Genomic DNA, 15,940 nt, shown 5'->3' on the forward strand with positions numbered 1-15,940 from the left:
CGGTTGGGTAGGGTTAAAGACTATATGAAAAAGCATTTAATGCCAAAAAAGGAAATCAGTATGGGTGCTTTGTTATACCTGCAATTTCCAGGTTAGTGTGTGTAATGGAGATAAAGACGCATGTTCACCGAAATGTTCATCAAGACGAGGAAAGAGAAGTCTCGTGACGTCACACTCCAGCGCTCATCCGAATCAACACGTCGCTGTATTGCGAGAGGAAGCGGCAGCAGTTGTACAAAGTCGGCAGGTAAGTGAACCACGGACGATCAATGATAGAATTTCTGGCATTTGGGACTAATTTGGAATGTATCGGAATTTATTTAGCTATAAGTAATGAGCGGTTGAGCTAAATAATTCAATCAATGTTTCAATAGCAACCAGGTAAAAAATATTATTATTTTTATCACCATTTTTCCAAGCTTAGTTTTTGTATATTCTTCAGTATTACCTTTGATCTATTTTGTGTATACCGGTCGTTACAGTTGGGCACAAACAATGGTTCTCGGCTGATGCGCGAGACTGTGGAACAAAGTGGGAAACCATACACGGCAGTTGAAGCTATAGTTCCACCGTCAGAAGATGTAACAGCAGCTCTAAATCTCTCTACTGACATCTCCCGGTTGAAGTTTGATCCGGACAAGATGGTGTCAGCTGGGCCACTGGAGATTTTTTTAATTTCTGGTAGCTTTTTTAATAGTCTTCAATTTTTACATATATAGAATTACATTGCATACAGTTTGACAAACACTCCAACAATAGGAATTGTAAACATGTATTTTTGAAACCATATTCTACCTTATCTTAAGTGGACAAACCAAAATTACGATTCTTCTACAATCATAAATTGTATTTGTTTGAGTTCTCGCTTTGGGTTCTAATAAAATCTTGCTTTGTGTGTGGAATTAATTGTGAATCGAAATTTCCTTCGGGTATGGATTTTATTTATAACTATTTGTTTCCGTTTCTATTGTAGAATCGAGACACACGAGATCGATAGCGGAAAATATCAAAAACGAAATCTCATCCGCGACACCAATATTCGCCATTACTTTCTGTGTTTTGTGTCTCTGTTTTTTAGCTTCCTTATTTTTCGCCTTTTCAATTGTTTTTTATCGTCGCCGGTGAGTTTTTTTGTTTTAATGGCAGGTTTGGGCCTTGATTGAAATCTTTTTTGTGTTTGTTCAGCGCAAACCACACTTCTCATTCTTAAACAATTAAGACCTTATTAATTTGTTGCAATTGAAGCCTAAGCCACCCAGAACTTAGAACTGATTTTTTATTTGCATATTAACGTTTATTTTTATGTGTCTCCATCAAAACGATTTGGTTATTTTACCAATGCATATGGGAAAAGAATTACCTCTTGATGTCTACCGAAACTAATAAATAAAATAACTTGAATGAACAATATTGGGCCTGTGGTTCCACAAACACGTGGGCACGACAACAGGTGGGTTTGCAGAGTGTAACATTTTCCAGCCAGCCTTATTTAAAAATGAAACGAATTTGATCCATAATAATTGGCTTAGTGTTACGAGATAAACGTCAACCTTGAATTTTGATGACCCTAACTATCCTCCTCACCCATAGGTTTCAACTTAAGTTGCCCAACCACCCCGCAGGATGCGACCACCGAAGAGACAATAATTGTTTTCGTGTGTCAGAGATGACCTACTACACCATATCTGCTTCTGGAGGGGTTGTGTGGCGCTTGTGTCTTTCCGGTAGGCTGTGCCGAAGTGGATTTAGTGCATTTTTTCCTGTCACTCTCTCGAGTCTCGTGTACGTGGCGTTTTTTCCGTCATTCGTTTCTTGACACGCGCAATAAACGTTCACAACCGCCTTAAAATATAGTTTAGTTGAAACACGATTTTCGATTTCAACTTCTTCAGTTCCACCAGCAATGTCTGTAGGCAGTATTTGCCTGTAGGTAAAAGTCTGAGAAATGTTGAAGACGTTTATATTCTTGGCGCGATTCGAAGATGCGGGAATAGGAATATTTGCTCGACAGTATTTCCACATTACCAAGCGACCAATCGTTTACATCACATATAAAATGTTTACAGCACAAAAAAATTTGATGGGGGAAAGCAATTCTTAGAAATTGGAGACAGTTTTGTTTATACCACCAACTGGACAAATTATTTGCTGTGAAGTGTATATTGGCATGTGACCTTATGTATCGAAGCTAACTAGGAAAGTGTTGTGTTGTCTAGGCATTGCATGATATAAGTTTGCCATGCTTATGTATTTTGGCCTTGCTTGGTTTGTTTGTGCCACCTTGGTTGGTGGACAACAATGCAGTTACGTCACCGTTCCTGTGTGTGGCGATGACGTCACTCTATCACCGGGTACTTTAGGGGGTAAGAAAGGTGATCGGGGTGATCAGGGTTCTCCAGGGAAGCGGGGACCGGGAGGAAGGGTGGGTGTGAGAGGTGAGAAGGGTGATGTGGGGCAGAAGGGTGAAGTTGGGGATTTGGAAAACTTCAAACAAGAAGTTCGCGAAACCTTACGAGGTAAACAACAAAAATAAACAGTTGAAATTTGAATAATAACCTTGCGAGGTAAACAACAAAAATAAACAGTTGAAATTTGTGTTTATATCTGAAAGTGTAATGCTTCTATTGTAGACTTTTACTTCAAATTGTAAATGAACTCTCAATATTAACCATTTGCTATACTCTCTCAGTTGCAGTTCTTTCAATGTAAATTGCCCAAGGGTATTGTGCTGAAGAATTTGTTTGTGTACAGAGGTTAAGCATTTGCTAACACCAGCAACCTGCCTGACGTCATCAGTGTACGGTTACCAGCGATTGCGAAACTGCAAAGAAGCGTTTTGCGACAACGGATGGACGGTAAATATGATGCAGATTCACTGAATATATTTTTTGATACTTCAACAAAAATTGAATGTGCGAAAACGAAATGGTTCACACAAGCATTTAACAGGTGATTCAACGTCGGTTCGATGGATCGATTGATTTCAACAGAACTTGGCAGGAATACAAACACGGATTTGGAAACCTGACTGGAGAGTTCTGGCTGGGTAATATTGTTAACGTCCAGGCCTTTAACAACTTTAAACATTGAAGTGCTAAATTATATAAGGTTTGGATGAAATCCATAGAATCACGAACACACAGGGATGTCGACTGAGGATTGACTTACGAGGTTTCGATGGAACATTTGCATTTGCTCAATACAGGTTTGAGTATTGAAAAACATGAACAGTAACTTGAATTACAACTGACTTATATCAATGGAATGTTGCAGTTCGTTTGTCATTGAAGACGAATCAGACAATTATCGTTTGCATTTTGCCGGATACAATGGAACTGCCGGAGATAGTTTGAGCTCTCATCCACTGAATTGAATGCAATTTACGACAAATGATCGTGACAACGATCAACAGTAAGTTAAACAGCAACTATTGTATATAACCTGTGACGTCACTTTTGTGTTTAAGTGGTGAAAATTGCGCCATGCTTCGGGGAATACCCCGAGGTGGATGGTGGCACAATGGATGCTTCAACACTGCTCTTAACGCTCCCTGGGGAAGATCAGAAGGGTCATGGCAAAAAACATAGTATGGCTTACATGGAAAGGAAACAACGAAGCTTTAAAGGAAACTAAGATGAAAATAAGATGCGACTGAATAATTTTGTTACTCTTCTTCTGCCCATTTATATATCATTAGTTAAAAACACAGAATTGCGCACGCTACATATAATCATAAGTCAAGTAGATAGTTGTAAGTATGACGAATTTGTATGTGAAAAATAACTGTCAACAAAGACAGCACTAAAGGAGTGTATTTATACAATATATTCTATATGCCGAAAATCGAATTTTTGCTTCCATCGCTGTAATGCTCATAATCGCTAAACCAACGGAACATATTTCGCTTTAATAAAATATTAAAGCTGTGATAATATCAGGATATTTTTCGGTTCTACGTCAACTAAAAAATGTAGAAAACTGCACAAAAAGTAGCGGCGACCAAAAATTGTAAAAACCTTTTGCGCTGTAGCGAATTCGACGCAACACAAGGCGCGTCGAAAAATGCATTGTTTAGATAGGAAAAGGCGCCTCCTTATATTGCAGATATCGAATAGTTTCAAACATTGGAGAATCCACAGGTTACGTTACCTCAAAGGCCAGAACAAGGATTTTACATCAAACAGAAATATGTCACTGTGACGTCACAAACCAAAGGCTTATTTGTCGTTGATTATCGGAAGATTAAAGGATATAGCAGAGACGACACTACTCCGTACTTCGATAAGACGGGGATTGTGCGCGTTTCTTTGCTCAGTGACATTACATGACATAAATTTAACCTCATCATTATGTTGACTTTAATTTGATGATTCCACCATTTCTAGTTACGAACTATATTGCGAAAAATACAATAGTGGTTGATTGTGGCGAATTAAATAAATCATTTATGACGCGAACTCGTATAGGCAACGCCACTGTCGGACAAAAAGTGGTGTTATGACCGAATAACAGTGTTGTGTTGCATAATCAGCTAATTTGGTCGGTTTTTCTCGGCGGTCTTTGCCAGTCTTAAAATTCAATTAACCTACTTTTATCTTTTGCTGTGAGTGGACAGAACGACAAAGATAAATTGACGATTTGTCTCTGTCGTATTTTCAAAAGTCCATGCATCACGTTAGCGATCATAAATGCTGTAACAACAAGAACACCCTGTCCCGTAATTGTTTTATCATTAACAGTGGTCATCTGTGTGCTGCTCAAATTAACATAAAAATCCGTTTTTTGCACTTGTTCACTTGTTGTTTAATGGAACCCGTTTTACAATGTTTTCCATTCCTACACATAAGGCTGCCAGCACTTGCACGACCAAAGCGCCTTCTGTAACGTCACGCAACAATAATCCCGCTTTCGCACGATTTCGTGATGGACTTTAAAACACGAATCTTTAAGCAGATAACAAAAGCATTAAAAACTGGATATAAATGTATCAAGAAAAATATTTCAAAATGGAATTAAAAAAATTTTACCGCATTTGTCACGTATAAACATAGCAAATACTAATAGTGTTTTTTCAATGAAATTAAATTCCTATTTTACAAATAAATGTAGTAAATAAAAACAACGGAACGGTTATTTACCTGTTGGGACTTTTTCGCCCTGGATGGCAGTAGAGAGAAGACGGTTGGAATCAGTGCTGCACTAAATACCCCACGCAACTGCTGTTTTGAAAGTCTGATTCACTAAAATTGCAAGTTGCAACACTTCATACAAACTTTCAATGGGTGTAACATAGTAAGTTTAATATTTTTCTACTATTTATACTTCAGTGTAAGAATCTTTTACTCGGTGGTGGAATTGAAATAATTTAACATGGTATTCTCTTGTAACACGCCTTATGTTAGGGTTATTATAGGATTAGCTATAGCAATAGTGGTGCTCAAAGTGAAACACGTACACTCCAGATTGAATAAATGTCACTCTTGCTAACGTTTGCCGATAATCTGCACAAAAAACATTCGATAATGCATTAACATACGAGACACGTTCAACGTTTGCCGAAAAAAATCCTCCACGCAAATTACAAATTAAATATCATCATGAAAGACAAGCATATTATTTTAAACTATTTGTTTTATTTTTTATGTGTGTTTTGAAAATGAAAAATTATACATTCCAGTGTTAGCCAGTGGAAACAGCCTGAGGGATTAAATACTCAGCAATCTCTTGAACAAATAACCAATGTAGTGGAAAAACTTGGTGCAAAGAAATGTGGCTTGTTTGTGGTTGAGTGTGAGTCCTTCCATGCACCGACTGGTGAGTAAAAAAATATCTAACCACTTGGTTAATACTAAAATCCATACTGTCAAGTTGCAATGTGGCTACAGCACAGAATAAGGACTAGATTTATGCCCTGCAGAATTTTTTTTGCCTACCTATAATTCAGAAATGTATGGATACACTTTTTGACCGATGCCAAGTATTACAAACAAAAGTTTTGATATCCTAATCCTTTAATAATGACATTGCTGTGATTACTTTGCCTGAACATAATTAAAAAAATTATCAAATGATTTTGGTCTGTTTGTGTTTGGGTCGTTTGCTGTAATAAAGGATCAAAGTTTGGAGCTTTTCTTGAAGACTTACTGATGAATTATTTTCCCAAACAGATTAATTACTCATGTTCATCTTTTGAACTATAAGCAGTACTATAACTATAAAATCTTAGTCACTACCTACATTTATACACAAAAACATTCTTGGTCCAAGTTGAAATTTTGGCCTCCTGTACAAAATGTCTCTTCACTACCAAACCAAAGGAGCACACAGAGACTACCTTAAAAACCTAATAGGCATTTGAAGTTGCAATGCACGCATGTGTCTTTAATACAGCTTCAGAGCTACCACAAAATATTTGCTACTTTCAGCTTCCAATTCCAAAACCTTGCACCTGCTCTATGACTCTGAGTTCCCAGCATCAAGGTTTGCTTTATTTGAAGAAGGTTCTTTTCTTGTCACCAACGTCATGCTTTCTGCATTCCTGTCTAAATTGCGAGCTGTGTGGCAACCTAAGAAAGGAGGTAAAATTGAATGCAAAGGACAGCGATATGAGCTTGGAGATTTCCTGATCAAAGTCGGCATTGTTGCTGTCGGTTCAAACACTAAAGGCATTGCCATAGAGGTAATTACTATTCAGATATTTTTCTGCTCTTTTGAAGCAATTTCAAAAGCTTATACTCCAGTCCTATTTCATTTACAAGTTACTTCAAAACATTTATGCAATAGAACTTGGTTAATCTGGATTTAAGTTGATCCAACAATTTATCTGGATGAGGCAAATGTACAAATTGTAATTAGATGGTGAGATAGGCCCTGCATAAAACTACAAAAGAACTTGTACTTAAACGCTTCATTTTTCTGCAAAATCTAATTGCATTTTTTGTTGCTCTTTCACCCCAAATAACCCCATTTTAGGCACTCAGGGGCCTAAAATGCACCAGTCCGGAAACCAATCTTGAGCAGAATGTGTAGCTGAGGGATCCTGGATCTTTTACAAAACCACAAATGAATGGGACCTTGTTCCATTAATTTTTATAGCCTGACGTTTTCGTTGTATTTTTAGTTCACTTTTCTACAGCACCTGACACCAAGTAGCAACCTGAAGCACCCAAACCCCACTAAAACTGCCTGAAACTGGCTCAAATTCACTTAGCAACAGCACACGCGCATGTGCTCATTTTACTGGTTTGCTCTGCGATATGCTTTCCATTGTGACAGAGGTCTACACAATTTCCCACCACCAAAACTTATTTTCATACAAATACTAATAGTTATGCATCTTCAATCAATGTTGCAATGTAAATAGTTGTCACAAATAAACATGCAACAGAAAAATAATAAGGCGTACGTACAAATTCAAAGGAACTTTCAGGTTTGTTTTTTAAACCAGTCTGCATTGTCTTTATGTCCTTTCAATTAAGAAATTTGACAAATGAACTTTTTTAATTTAATACTCCTTTATTTAGGTGGAATACACGCCATGTATGTTTGCCCGCGAGTCTTGGGGATTAATGTCTGAGATGTTGCAAGCAATAATTGGGGAGCAGGCACCCCCAAACCTTCCCTCTTTATTGCAACCTAAAGGTGGTGAACGCTTTACTCCAGAAATTACAATGCAACAATACATAGAAATGTTCAACAATATCAGAAAAGCTGTTGCAGCTAGATGATGTTGAGCTATAAACAGACACCTTTTGTGTTTGGAAAACTGAACAATGTTGCATATAGTATGGCAAGAATATAGATCGCCTTTTGAATGTCTGTATGTCTGAAAGGTCTTCTAGTGTATGCATTTTTGCAGAATAAAATTCGCAGTCAAGAGTCAAAACGTAAAGGAGCCACAGTTGTATGCCCCTTGAATTGCCAAGTTTAAGTAATATGAATTTTTTCACAGATAAAATGTGCAAAATTTGGAAAACAAGTTCGTTCATATTGTGATAAATTGCTTAAATGTTTTGCACGGTTTTGCCTAGATACATGGCTTAAATTGATTAATGCAAATATTTAAAAAATTATAAAGAAGTTATTCCTTGTTCCACTTCCATGCTGGAAGCTTATCATGCCGAGGTATTTTTTTGAAACTGCCGTACAAACATTCTGCTCCATCCATTGTCACAGTTTCACCTGCAAATAATAAGTTTCAATAAACATGGAAAAAAACTAAACAAATGTGTTTGCATCAATTACCAGTGAACAAATCACAAGATTAAGGCATTAAGCAAACCAGATCAAACTCATTGTTTAAATTAATTTCACAAAGAAATATTGCTATAACTTATCATAAATTGTGTAACCTGTCATAAATGCAGCAGCAGGTGATAATGTAAAGCAGACAATAGCCGAAATTTCTTCAGGGGTACCAAGTCTCCATGTAGGTTGTATCTTAACAGCTTCTTCAAACAAGTTAGTTGAATAATTAGCTGCAGCTGTGGGTGAATAAATCGTTCCAGGTGCAATAGCATTGATCCTAACTCCTTTATCTGCCCACTCGATGGCCAAAGTTTTGGTCAAATTCTCAACAGCACTTCTTGCGGCACCGGTGTGGCACATATTCGGCATACCCTTTTTTACATTTGCAGTTATGTTGACAATGGCCCCTCCGTTTTCTCCCATCCATTCCTTGTACGCATGTTGACAGCAATGGAAAGTCCCGGTCAGGTTTGTGTCAATAACAGCATTCCAGCCCTTTGTCCTAATATTTTCAGCTGGACTTGGAAACTGCCCACCTCCATTATTAACTAAAAAGTCAATTTTTCCATGCTTCTTCACAACATGTTGCATGAGATTTTGAACTTGCTCTTCTTGGCGAATGTTGCAAGGTAAACTTGATACATCACCAATAACTTTTGTGTTTTTATTCATTTTATCGGCTGCATCCAGTAATTTTTCTTCATTTCTTGATGCAATGACTACATCACATCCTAAATGGGCCAATTCCTGTGTAATTGCAGCACCAATTCCTGTTGCCCCACCCGTTACAATTGCAACTTTGCCAGCAAACAGGTTTGGCTTAAAAACACTGGCAATATTCATTTTCACTATTTTTAATCTGCAAATTAAAAATAAAATATCTTTCGTAATTTGCATAGCAATACAGTACACAAACATTTATTGATTGCTGTTATTTTTTGTTAATCACACCAATTAACATTTTGTTGAGGACTTGAAATGTGAATAAATCAGTAAACACAGCACAGCTATTAGAAAGTCATATCAAATATACATGATATTTAAAATTTATCGTCACTTCTTTTTAACTTATTTTAACACTTAATTAAAGTTTGTTCCATTTCCATGGTGGGAGTTTGTCATGTTTGGGTATTTCAAACAGGCATTTGTATAAACTTTGAGCCCCATCCATCTTCACAGTTTCTCCTGTGCAAAAAAAAAGAGTTAAAAGTAAGTTTGCAAATACCAAAAAAATGTAATGTGTAACATAATTTACCAACTTCTCAAACTAATTCCATACCATGATACCAGTAATATAAAATATGAGGGAGTACAACAATAAATGGGTGCAAACCACAGGGTACTTATCACTATGATCAAACAATCTTTGGCAATGCTTTTTTGGAAAGTTTTCCTTTTGGGCCCAGGAAAAATACTTACAAAGTAAACCTAACCTGTCATAAAAGCAGCAGCTGGTGAAAGAAGAAAACACACAATTCCAGAAACTTCTTCAGGGCAACCTAAACGGCCAGTAGGTTGCAGTGGTTGTGCCACATGAAAAACATCAGTTGGATAATTTTTGGCAGCAGTGGAGGAAAATATTGTTCCAGGAGCAACGGAGTTTATTCTGACACCTTTGTCTGCCCACTCAAGAGCAAGGGTCTTAGTTAAATTGTCCACAGCAGACCTTGCAGCTCCAGTATGTGCCATGTAGGGAAATCCCCTCCACATGTCAGCAATAATGTTTACAATCACTCCACCATGTTCTCCCATGTGCTCACGAAAGGCATGCTTGCAGCACAAAAATGTACCTGTTAAATTTGTTTCTATAACTGCCTTCCAACCTTTCAGTGATATTTGGTCAGACGGACACATAAACTGTCCGCCACCGTTGTTAACAAGAAAATCAATTTTTCCAAACTGATTAACAACACTTTGCATTAACTTTATGACTTGCTCTTCATCACGAATGTTGCACCGTACAGTGGACACAGTTCCGACAACCTTTGGGTTTGCGTTAAACTTTTCTGCTGCCTCCTTTAATCTGTTTTCATTTCTTGATGCAATGACGACATCACATCCAAGATGAGCAAGTTCCTGTGTAATAACTGCTCCAATACCTGTTGCCCCTCCTGTTACAATTGCCACTTTACCAGCAAACAGTCCTTGTTTAAACACACTTTTTATATCCATATTTAACAACTGTGTTTTTGGATGCAGTCTTTTCCTATGCTGATTTTGTGCAGTTAAAGTGGTTGTGATTAAAAAAATCAAAAACTTTGTTTTAGTAAAACAGGGCAAGCATTTGAAAATTTAAAAGGCAAATAATTGCACACAAGCAAGAAACAAAAGGAAATAATGCATAGGCAATCAAATTAAAAACAAGGTCTGTCATTTATATTTGAAGAATATTAAAGTTTGCTCCACTTCCACGCTGGCAACTTGTTATGTTGAGGTATGTTCAACTGACATCTGTACAGACTTTGGGCTCCATCCACTTTTACTGTTTCACCTTCAAACAAGTGGTTTTCATATTAATATTCATGATATTGAGTTTTGCCTCATATATGTACAAGCGTAAATATGAAGTAGCATAAACAATTCACATGCACTACTTTCTGTAACAATGTTAATTGAGGTCAAAAATAGGTTTTGCACCATGACAACACAACTTAAAAGTAAATAAAAAACACAAAAAGAGTATTTGTGAGCATTATATAGTATGATGAAAAGCTTACCAGTCATAAAGGCAGCTGCCGGTGAAAGTATGAAACACACAAGAGAGGAAACCTCTTCGGGTGACCCAAGTCGACCGGTTGGTTGAACTTCTCTGGCTACACTGAACACATCCGTCGGGTAGTTAGCAGCTGCTGTCTCGGAGTAAATTGTTCCTGGAGCAACCGAGTTTATCCTAATTCCCTTATCTGCCCATTCCAAAGCCAATGTTTTAGTAAGATTGTCGACAGCTGATCTTGCAGCACCACTGTGTGACATCATAATAAATCCACGCCACATGTCAACCACAATATTCACTATGACACCACCATTTTCACCCATCCACTCTCGAAACGCGTGCTGACAGCACAAAAATGTTCCAGTCAAGTTGGTTTCAATTACTGCATTCCAACCTTTCAGGGAAATATTTTCAGCAGGACATTGAAACTGCCCCCCACCATTGTTGACCAAAAAGTCAATCTTTCCAAACTGCTTTACAACAGTTTGCATCAGATGCTGCACTTGTTCTTCCCTTCTAATATTGCATTGTATTGGCATGACTTTACCAGTGATTTTAGGGTTCTTGTTCATTTCTTCGGCAGCTTTCTTTAATCTTTCTTCATTTCTTGATGCAATGACCACATTACATCCCAAATGGGCCAACTCCTGTGTAATTGCGGCCCCTATTCCAGTTCCACCACCTGTTACTATTGCAACTTTACCAGAAAATAGACCGGGTTTAAAAATACTTCTGATGGCCATTGTTCATTAACTGAAAACTGTCCTATTAAAAAAGGCACATCATTAACAAATATATAATTGCAAAGAACAAATTAATGGAAAGTTCCCTATTGTTTAAATTTAACACAGATCTTTGCAAACTCTCTGCAAAAAAAGTATGCATAAAGAAAACTTGGAATGTATCATAAGCCTATTATCAGTTGTTCATTAACATTATTGAACAAATATTTAAACTACATGCCACGACAACTTCCCACTGTTTGATAAAAGTTGAACAAAGCATGACATATGCCAATTCAAAACCTAAATTCACTTACTTATGAACACAAAACTATAACAAAGACAAAAAAAATAATGATTAATGATTGTATTTCCGGAGTATTGATTTGGGGACTATTTTTGCATTTAGCAGTCACGTGACAAAAACGTAAACAAGCCAAGCGTGTCAAATGCGTACTTCGGAACACGTGCTGCATTGTTTCATGTTTTGCACTCAGTTTAGATGAAAGAAATTAGCGTTGCTTTAAATATGAAATAGTGCTTTTTTAATTTCTGGTACCAGTGCGTTTCACATGTAGACGAATCTGGTTTCTATGTACAACTTACTGGAAAAGAATTTGGGTCAACTAAACTGAATTTAGTCAGTAAATTTTATTGTGTTACTTGAACAGAAATAAAGTTTTGTATTTGTGCATTCTATTTACTTACATGCATAAGTTCTAAAGGTTTGTTTTCAGCCATTGTTAATTGCATATATTATGTGCGAACCGTTGATGTTTTGTGTGTATAAAAAGTATCGGTTGATTTTTGGTGGTGGATTGTTGATAAGTATGGAAAGGCATGACATTTTTTTAACCTTGCTTACATACACAAAAACAAGTAGGCCACTCATATTATGTTTCACAAATCACAGTGTAGCCTACATGTAGATTTGAAGTGTTTAAAAAAAACACGGCACATATATTGGTTGCAAACCTGAAATTGACATGGCAAATCTTCCACTACCTGGTCATGGCAAATACTATGATCTCAATGTTCCATGCGAGGAAACAGTGTCTTCTGTGTCTAAGCGATTGAACATGCTTGTATACTTGGGATATGAAGTGGTTGCCCTTACTCGATTTCTTCCAGCATCAGCCCCAACCAAAGGTTGGATATGGTTGTTTTTATTTTGCAAGACATCCAATTTTTTCATGAATCATGACAAACATAGGAAGTAATCGTTTGTTGATAATGGCTTCCAACCCCCCAAACGTGTTGATTTAAATAACTGAAGTAATTGTATATTTTGGCAAAACTTGGTGCAACAATAATGAAATTGTTTGGTTATTCAGGAAAGAAAAAGTTGGTTATCCCAGAACCCCCTTCCAAGATTGAACTCGATGAGAAAGCGAAGAAAATTTTGCAAGATAAGGATGCCCAACTTATGCAGTATACAAGAATAACTATTGAACTAGCTGAACTTGACGATGTGCGCAAGGTGAGATTCTTTGTAGCTACAAATGTTATTAACTGTTTATGACTACTAGTAGGTGCTGTGTGTTGAGTAAAATGTGTTTAAACATATACATATGTGTTTTTTTTGTTAGCTGAGAGCAGAAGAAAAAGTATGTATTTATTTTCCACCTGCCCTTTAAAGTATCACAGAAACAGTGTGTGTAGGTAAGGGAAGTTGTTACATCTGGTGCTTATGACCTGATCGCGGTTTTGCCAAAGACAGAGAAACTCTTTCACTCATGTTGCACTGAATATAACATTGACATTATTTGTATTGATGGAACTGAAATTCTTCCCTACATGCCACGACACAATGCCATCAAATCAGCCATTACAAGGGGTCTCTTTTTTGAGGTACATTCATGAGTTTTTCTGTTTCAATGGATTAATTAGCTCTGTGTTTCCACTGACTTTTTCCCACATTCATGTTTATGTGGCTCAATGTGATAAACATTTCTCTGCTTAATGTTTATTGTGTTGGGTTTATTTCTTAAAAAACTACAACATTTTTCTGTGTAGTCTGCAACCAAAGAAATTGCTGAGCTTTAAACAATAATGTGTTTAAGGTGCTACATAGTGCAACAAATCGCACTTTCATTGTGGCAAGGTTATACAGAGATGTTTTTCATTCAGAAACAAACAAGAAAAGTTTGCATTTTGCTTGATGTAGGGGTTAATTTTTTATGCAAACGATTCCTTGCAGGTCTGTTATGCACCCATGATCAGAAACACCACAGTTTGTCGTCACACGATCAGCAATGTGATAAAGTTCAAAGAATTCAGCAAAGGCAAAAATCACATCATGTCTGGGGCAGCTCAAATACCTATGGAAGTTCGTGGACCGTGAGTGAAATTGTTTTCTTATTGTTGCGCTGTCTCTGATAATATATGTAAAGCACGTTTTTTTACAATGTTAAGAACAGAACATTAAAACTATTTTTAGATCATTGTGGAACATTTTTGGAATCAATTTTAAGTGTTCACTGAATTTGCCTTTTTTAGGTATGATGTTGCTAACATCAATACACTTTTCAACATTGCCAAAAACATTTTGGGACACACTGTTTCAAAAAACTGCCGAGCTGCTGTAGTGCACGGATTTTCACGTAAAACGGCAAAATGTGCAATTTACGTCAAAAAGTTGGCTGGGAACACAAGCATAAGTGAAGGAAACGAAGACGAAGCAAAAAGACATACTACAGATTCGCCGCCGATAAAAAAGAAAAAAATAACGTAATATTTTACTGTTCTTTTTTTACTGCTTTTAAGTCAAATAAATATTTTCCCACAATGCTTTCTTGGGCCTTACTGGTGATCAACTGTTGCTTTGAGACAAAATCTGTTGTATATTTGCGTGGTTGTTTGACACTAAACACTAAATAAAATGTCATGGGCATCGATTAAACCATAAACATTATATTGAATCAAGCACCCGTGTAAAGGTGCATTCCTCACAGAGAATCAGCGTCTGTCGCAGGATCGCAACCGATTGTACTGAATGTAGGCTATCTTCTGTGTAGATGTCGTTAATGATCGATGTGGTATAACGGTTTGCAACGCTCCCATAAGTTTGTAAAGACACACGAAAATGAAAGGAAATATTGTAGGGATTTTAGCTCGTCGTGATTCGAATATTTTTAATATTGTGTTTTAAACTTGGTCTTTCTACTCTTTTACATTTACACCCGTCTTTCTGGCGCCTTCACTAGTTATCTCACTTGCGTTACGTCTTTCATCTTGCGCTACTTCTTCGAAGTCCCCTTTGGTGCGTAATCGCAGCAATTATCTCTTTGTTTCTCTCTCGTCTTTGATGTATCCCTATATATTTGCGACTGTTTCCACAGATAAACAGATCTTGGTTCTCGGTCTAACAGATCGCAATGTGATCACATAGATCACGGTTTTCGTCTCACACCGAACTTCGCTCCAAGACCAAAACCATCGGTGTCGGGACCTGCTGCCAACATGGTGTCGAAAGCTTGATGTCGGGTCTTCGCCCATGCGACCCTTCTATATGTAACGCAATACACGACAACTGAATTGTCCACCACCGTGGGGGTAATGATAATAGGACGACATATCGCGGTTTTGTCATTTTCTACCCATGTATTTTATACAAATAATCACGATGTATTATTGTTGTTGAATTGAAATAATATTGGATAGTTAATTAAAAAATATGCCAGCATCAATGTGTTATTATTATAACATATGTAAATAAGCAGACCGATAAATATTTTCTAGAACTACACAACATAAAAACCAAACACAAAAAATCATAGGTCACGTGATAAAAGGTAAACAAACCAAACAAATTGACAAAGCACAGAGCGAGCACATGAAAAAGTCGAAATTTTATTCACAAGACCATTTATTTTCTGGTCAAAGCGACATGATATTTGTTTTGAATAAATATACAAACATGATAGCATTATTGTCATTGTACCTAAATGTTTTTGCAGATTGCAGTGCAACATATTAGTACAAGAGCATTTGGTTACATGAATTGATGAATATGGATTTTCTGCGTTTTATTTTGTTTTGTGGATATCTGCTTGCTGCAGCCAGTCAGCAAGAAAACCAGAAGTTATTTTTTAAAAGCGACAGACCACCTCCACATAAAAAGCTTGCTTTAACAGCGAGGTATGTCGTGCATAAATCCAACTGGGGAATTGTTGGAACAATTGCCACCCACTTTGGCCGAACTGGAACTCCTTTTACCAACATTTGGTCCATGGCAGATGGTACGAATGACAACAGC

The 15,940-nt window shown here is 37.0% G+C and overlaps 5 protein-coding genes and 2 pseudogenes across 6 annotated transcripts; 4 read left to right on the forward strand and 3 right to left on the reverse strand.

Annotated features, from left to right (window-relative positions):
* The window catches only part of LOC145902168 (SCO-spondin-like), a 196,756-nt pseudogene that overhangs the window by 11,071 nt on the left and 169,745 nt on the right, over positions 1-15,940 (forward strand).
* Positions 1,905-3,932, forward strand: LOC145902192 (ficolin-2-like; annotated as a pseudogene). The gene is made up of 6 exons (XR_014402584.1): positions 1,905-2,516; positions 2,752-2,855; positions 2,950-3,046; positions 3,109-3,205; positions 3,274-3,411; positions 3,467-3,932. The product of XR_014402584.1 is annotated as a ficolin-2-like (transcript).
* On the forward strand, positions 5,174-8,028 carry LOC145902214 (mediator of RNA polymerase II transcription subunit 20-like). Its single transcript, XM_082990093.1, has 4 exons — positions 5,174-5,292; positions 5,678-5,814; positions 6,426-6,679; positions 7,524-8,028. The coding sequence occupies exons 1-4, from the start codon at positions 5,279-5,281 to the stop codon at positions 7,725-7,727; spliced, it is 609 nt and encodes a 202-aa protein (XP_082846219.1). The 5' UTR covers positions 5,174-5,278; the 3' UTR covers positions 7,728-8,028.
* Positions 8,054-9,098, reverse strand: LOC145902204 (peroxisomal trans-2-enoyl-CoA reductase-like). Its single transcript, XM_082990083.1, has 2 exons — positions 8,352-9,098; positions 8,054-8,181 (listed from the first exon to the last, which is right to left on the reverse strand). Exons 1-2 carry the CDS (start codon positions 9,088-9,090, stop codon positions 8,081-8,083), a joined length of 840 nt encoding a protein of 279 aa, XP_082846209.1. The 5' UTR covers positions 9,091-9,098; the 3' UTR covers positions 8,054-8,080.
* LOC145902203 (peroxisomal trans-2-enoyl-CoA reductase-like) lies at positions 9,220-10,449 on the reverse strand. Its single transcript, XM_082990082.1, has 2 exons — positions 9,681-10,449; positions 9,220-9,432 (listed from the first exon to the last, which is right to left on the reverse strand). The coding sequence occupies exons 1-2, from the start codon at positions 10,417-10,419 to the stop codon at positions 9,332-9,334; spliced, it is 840 nt and encodes a 279-aa protein (XP_082846208.1). The 5' UTR covers positions 10,420-10,449; the 3' UTR covers positions 9,220-9,331.
* Positions 10,611-11,714, reverse strand: LOC145902200 (peroxisomal trans-2-enoyl-CoA reductase-like). Its single transcript, XM_082990080.1, has 2 exons — positions 10,965-11,714; positions 10,611-10,738 (listed from the first exon to the last, which is right to left on the reverse strand). Exons 1-2 carry the CDS (start codon positions 11,701-11,703, stop codon positions 10,638-10,640), a joined length of 840 nt encoding a protein of 279 aa, XP_082846206.1. The 5' UTR covers positions 11,704-11,714; the 3' UTR covers positions 10,611-10,637.
* On the forward strand, positions 12,608-15,843 carry LOC145902195 (ribonuclease P protein subunit p30-like). The gene is made up of 6 exons (XM_082990076.1): positions 12,608-12,831; positions 13,017-13,162; positions 13,345-13,533; positions 13,883-14,022; positions 14,182-15,237; positions 15,642-15,843. The coding sequence occupies exons 1-5, from the start codon at positions 12,669-12,671 to the stop codon at positions 14,414-14,416; spliced, it is 873 nt and encodes a 290-aa protein (XP_082846202.1). The 5' UTR covers positions 12,608-12,668; the 3' UTR covers positions 14,417-15,237; positions 15,642-15,843.

Source organism: Ascidia mentula, chromosome 5, assembly GCF_947561715.1.
Source record: "Ascidia mentula chromosome 5, kaAscMent1.1, whole genome shotgun sequence".
Classification (NCBI taxonomy): Eukaryota; Metazoa; Chordata; class Ascidiacea; order Phlebobranchia; family Ascidiidae; genus Ascidia; species Ascidia mentula.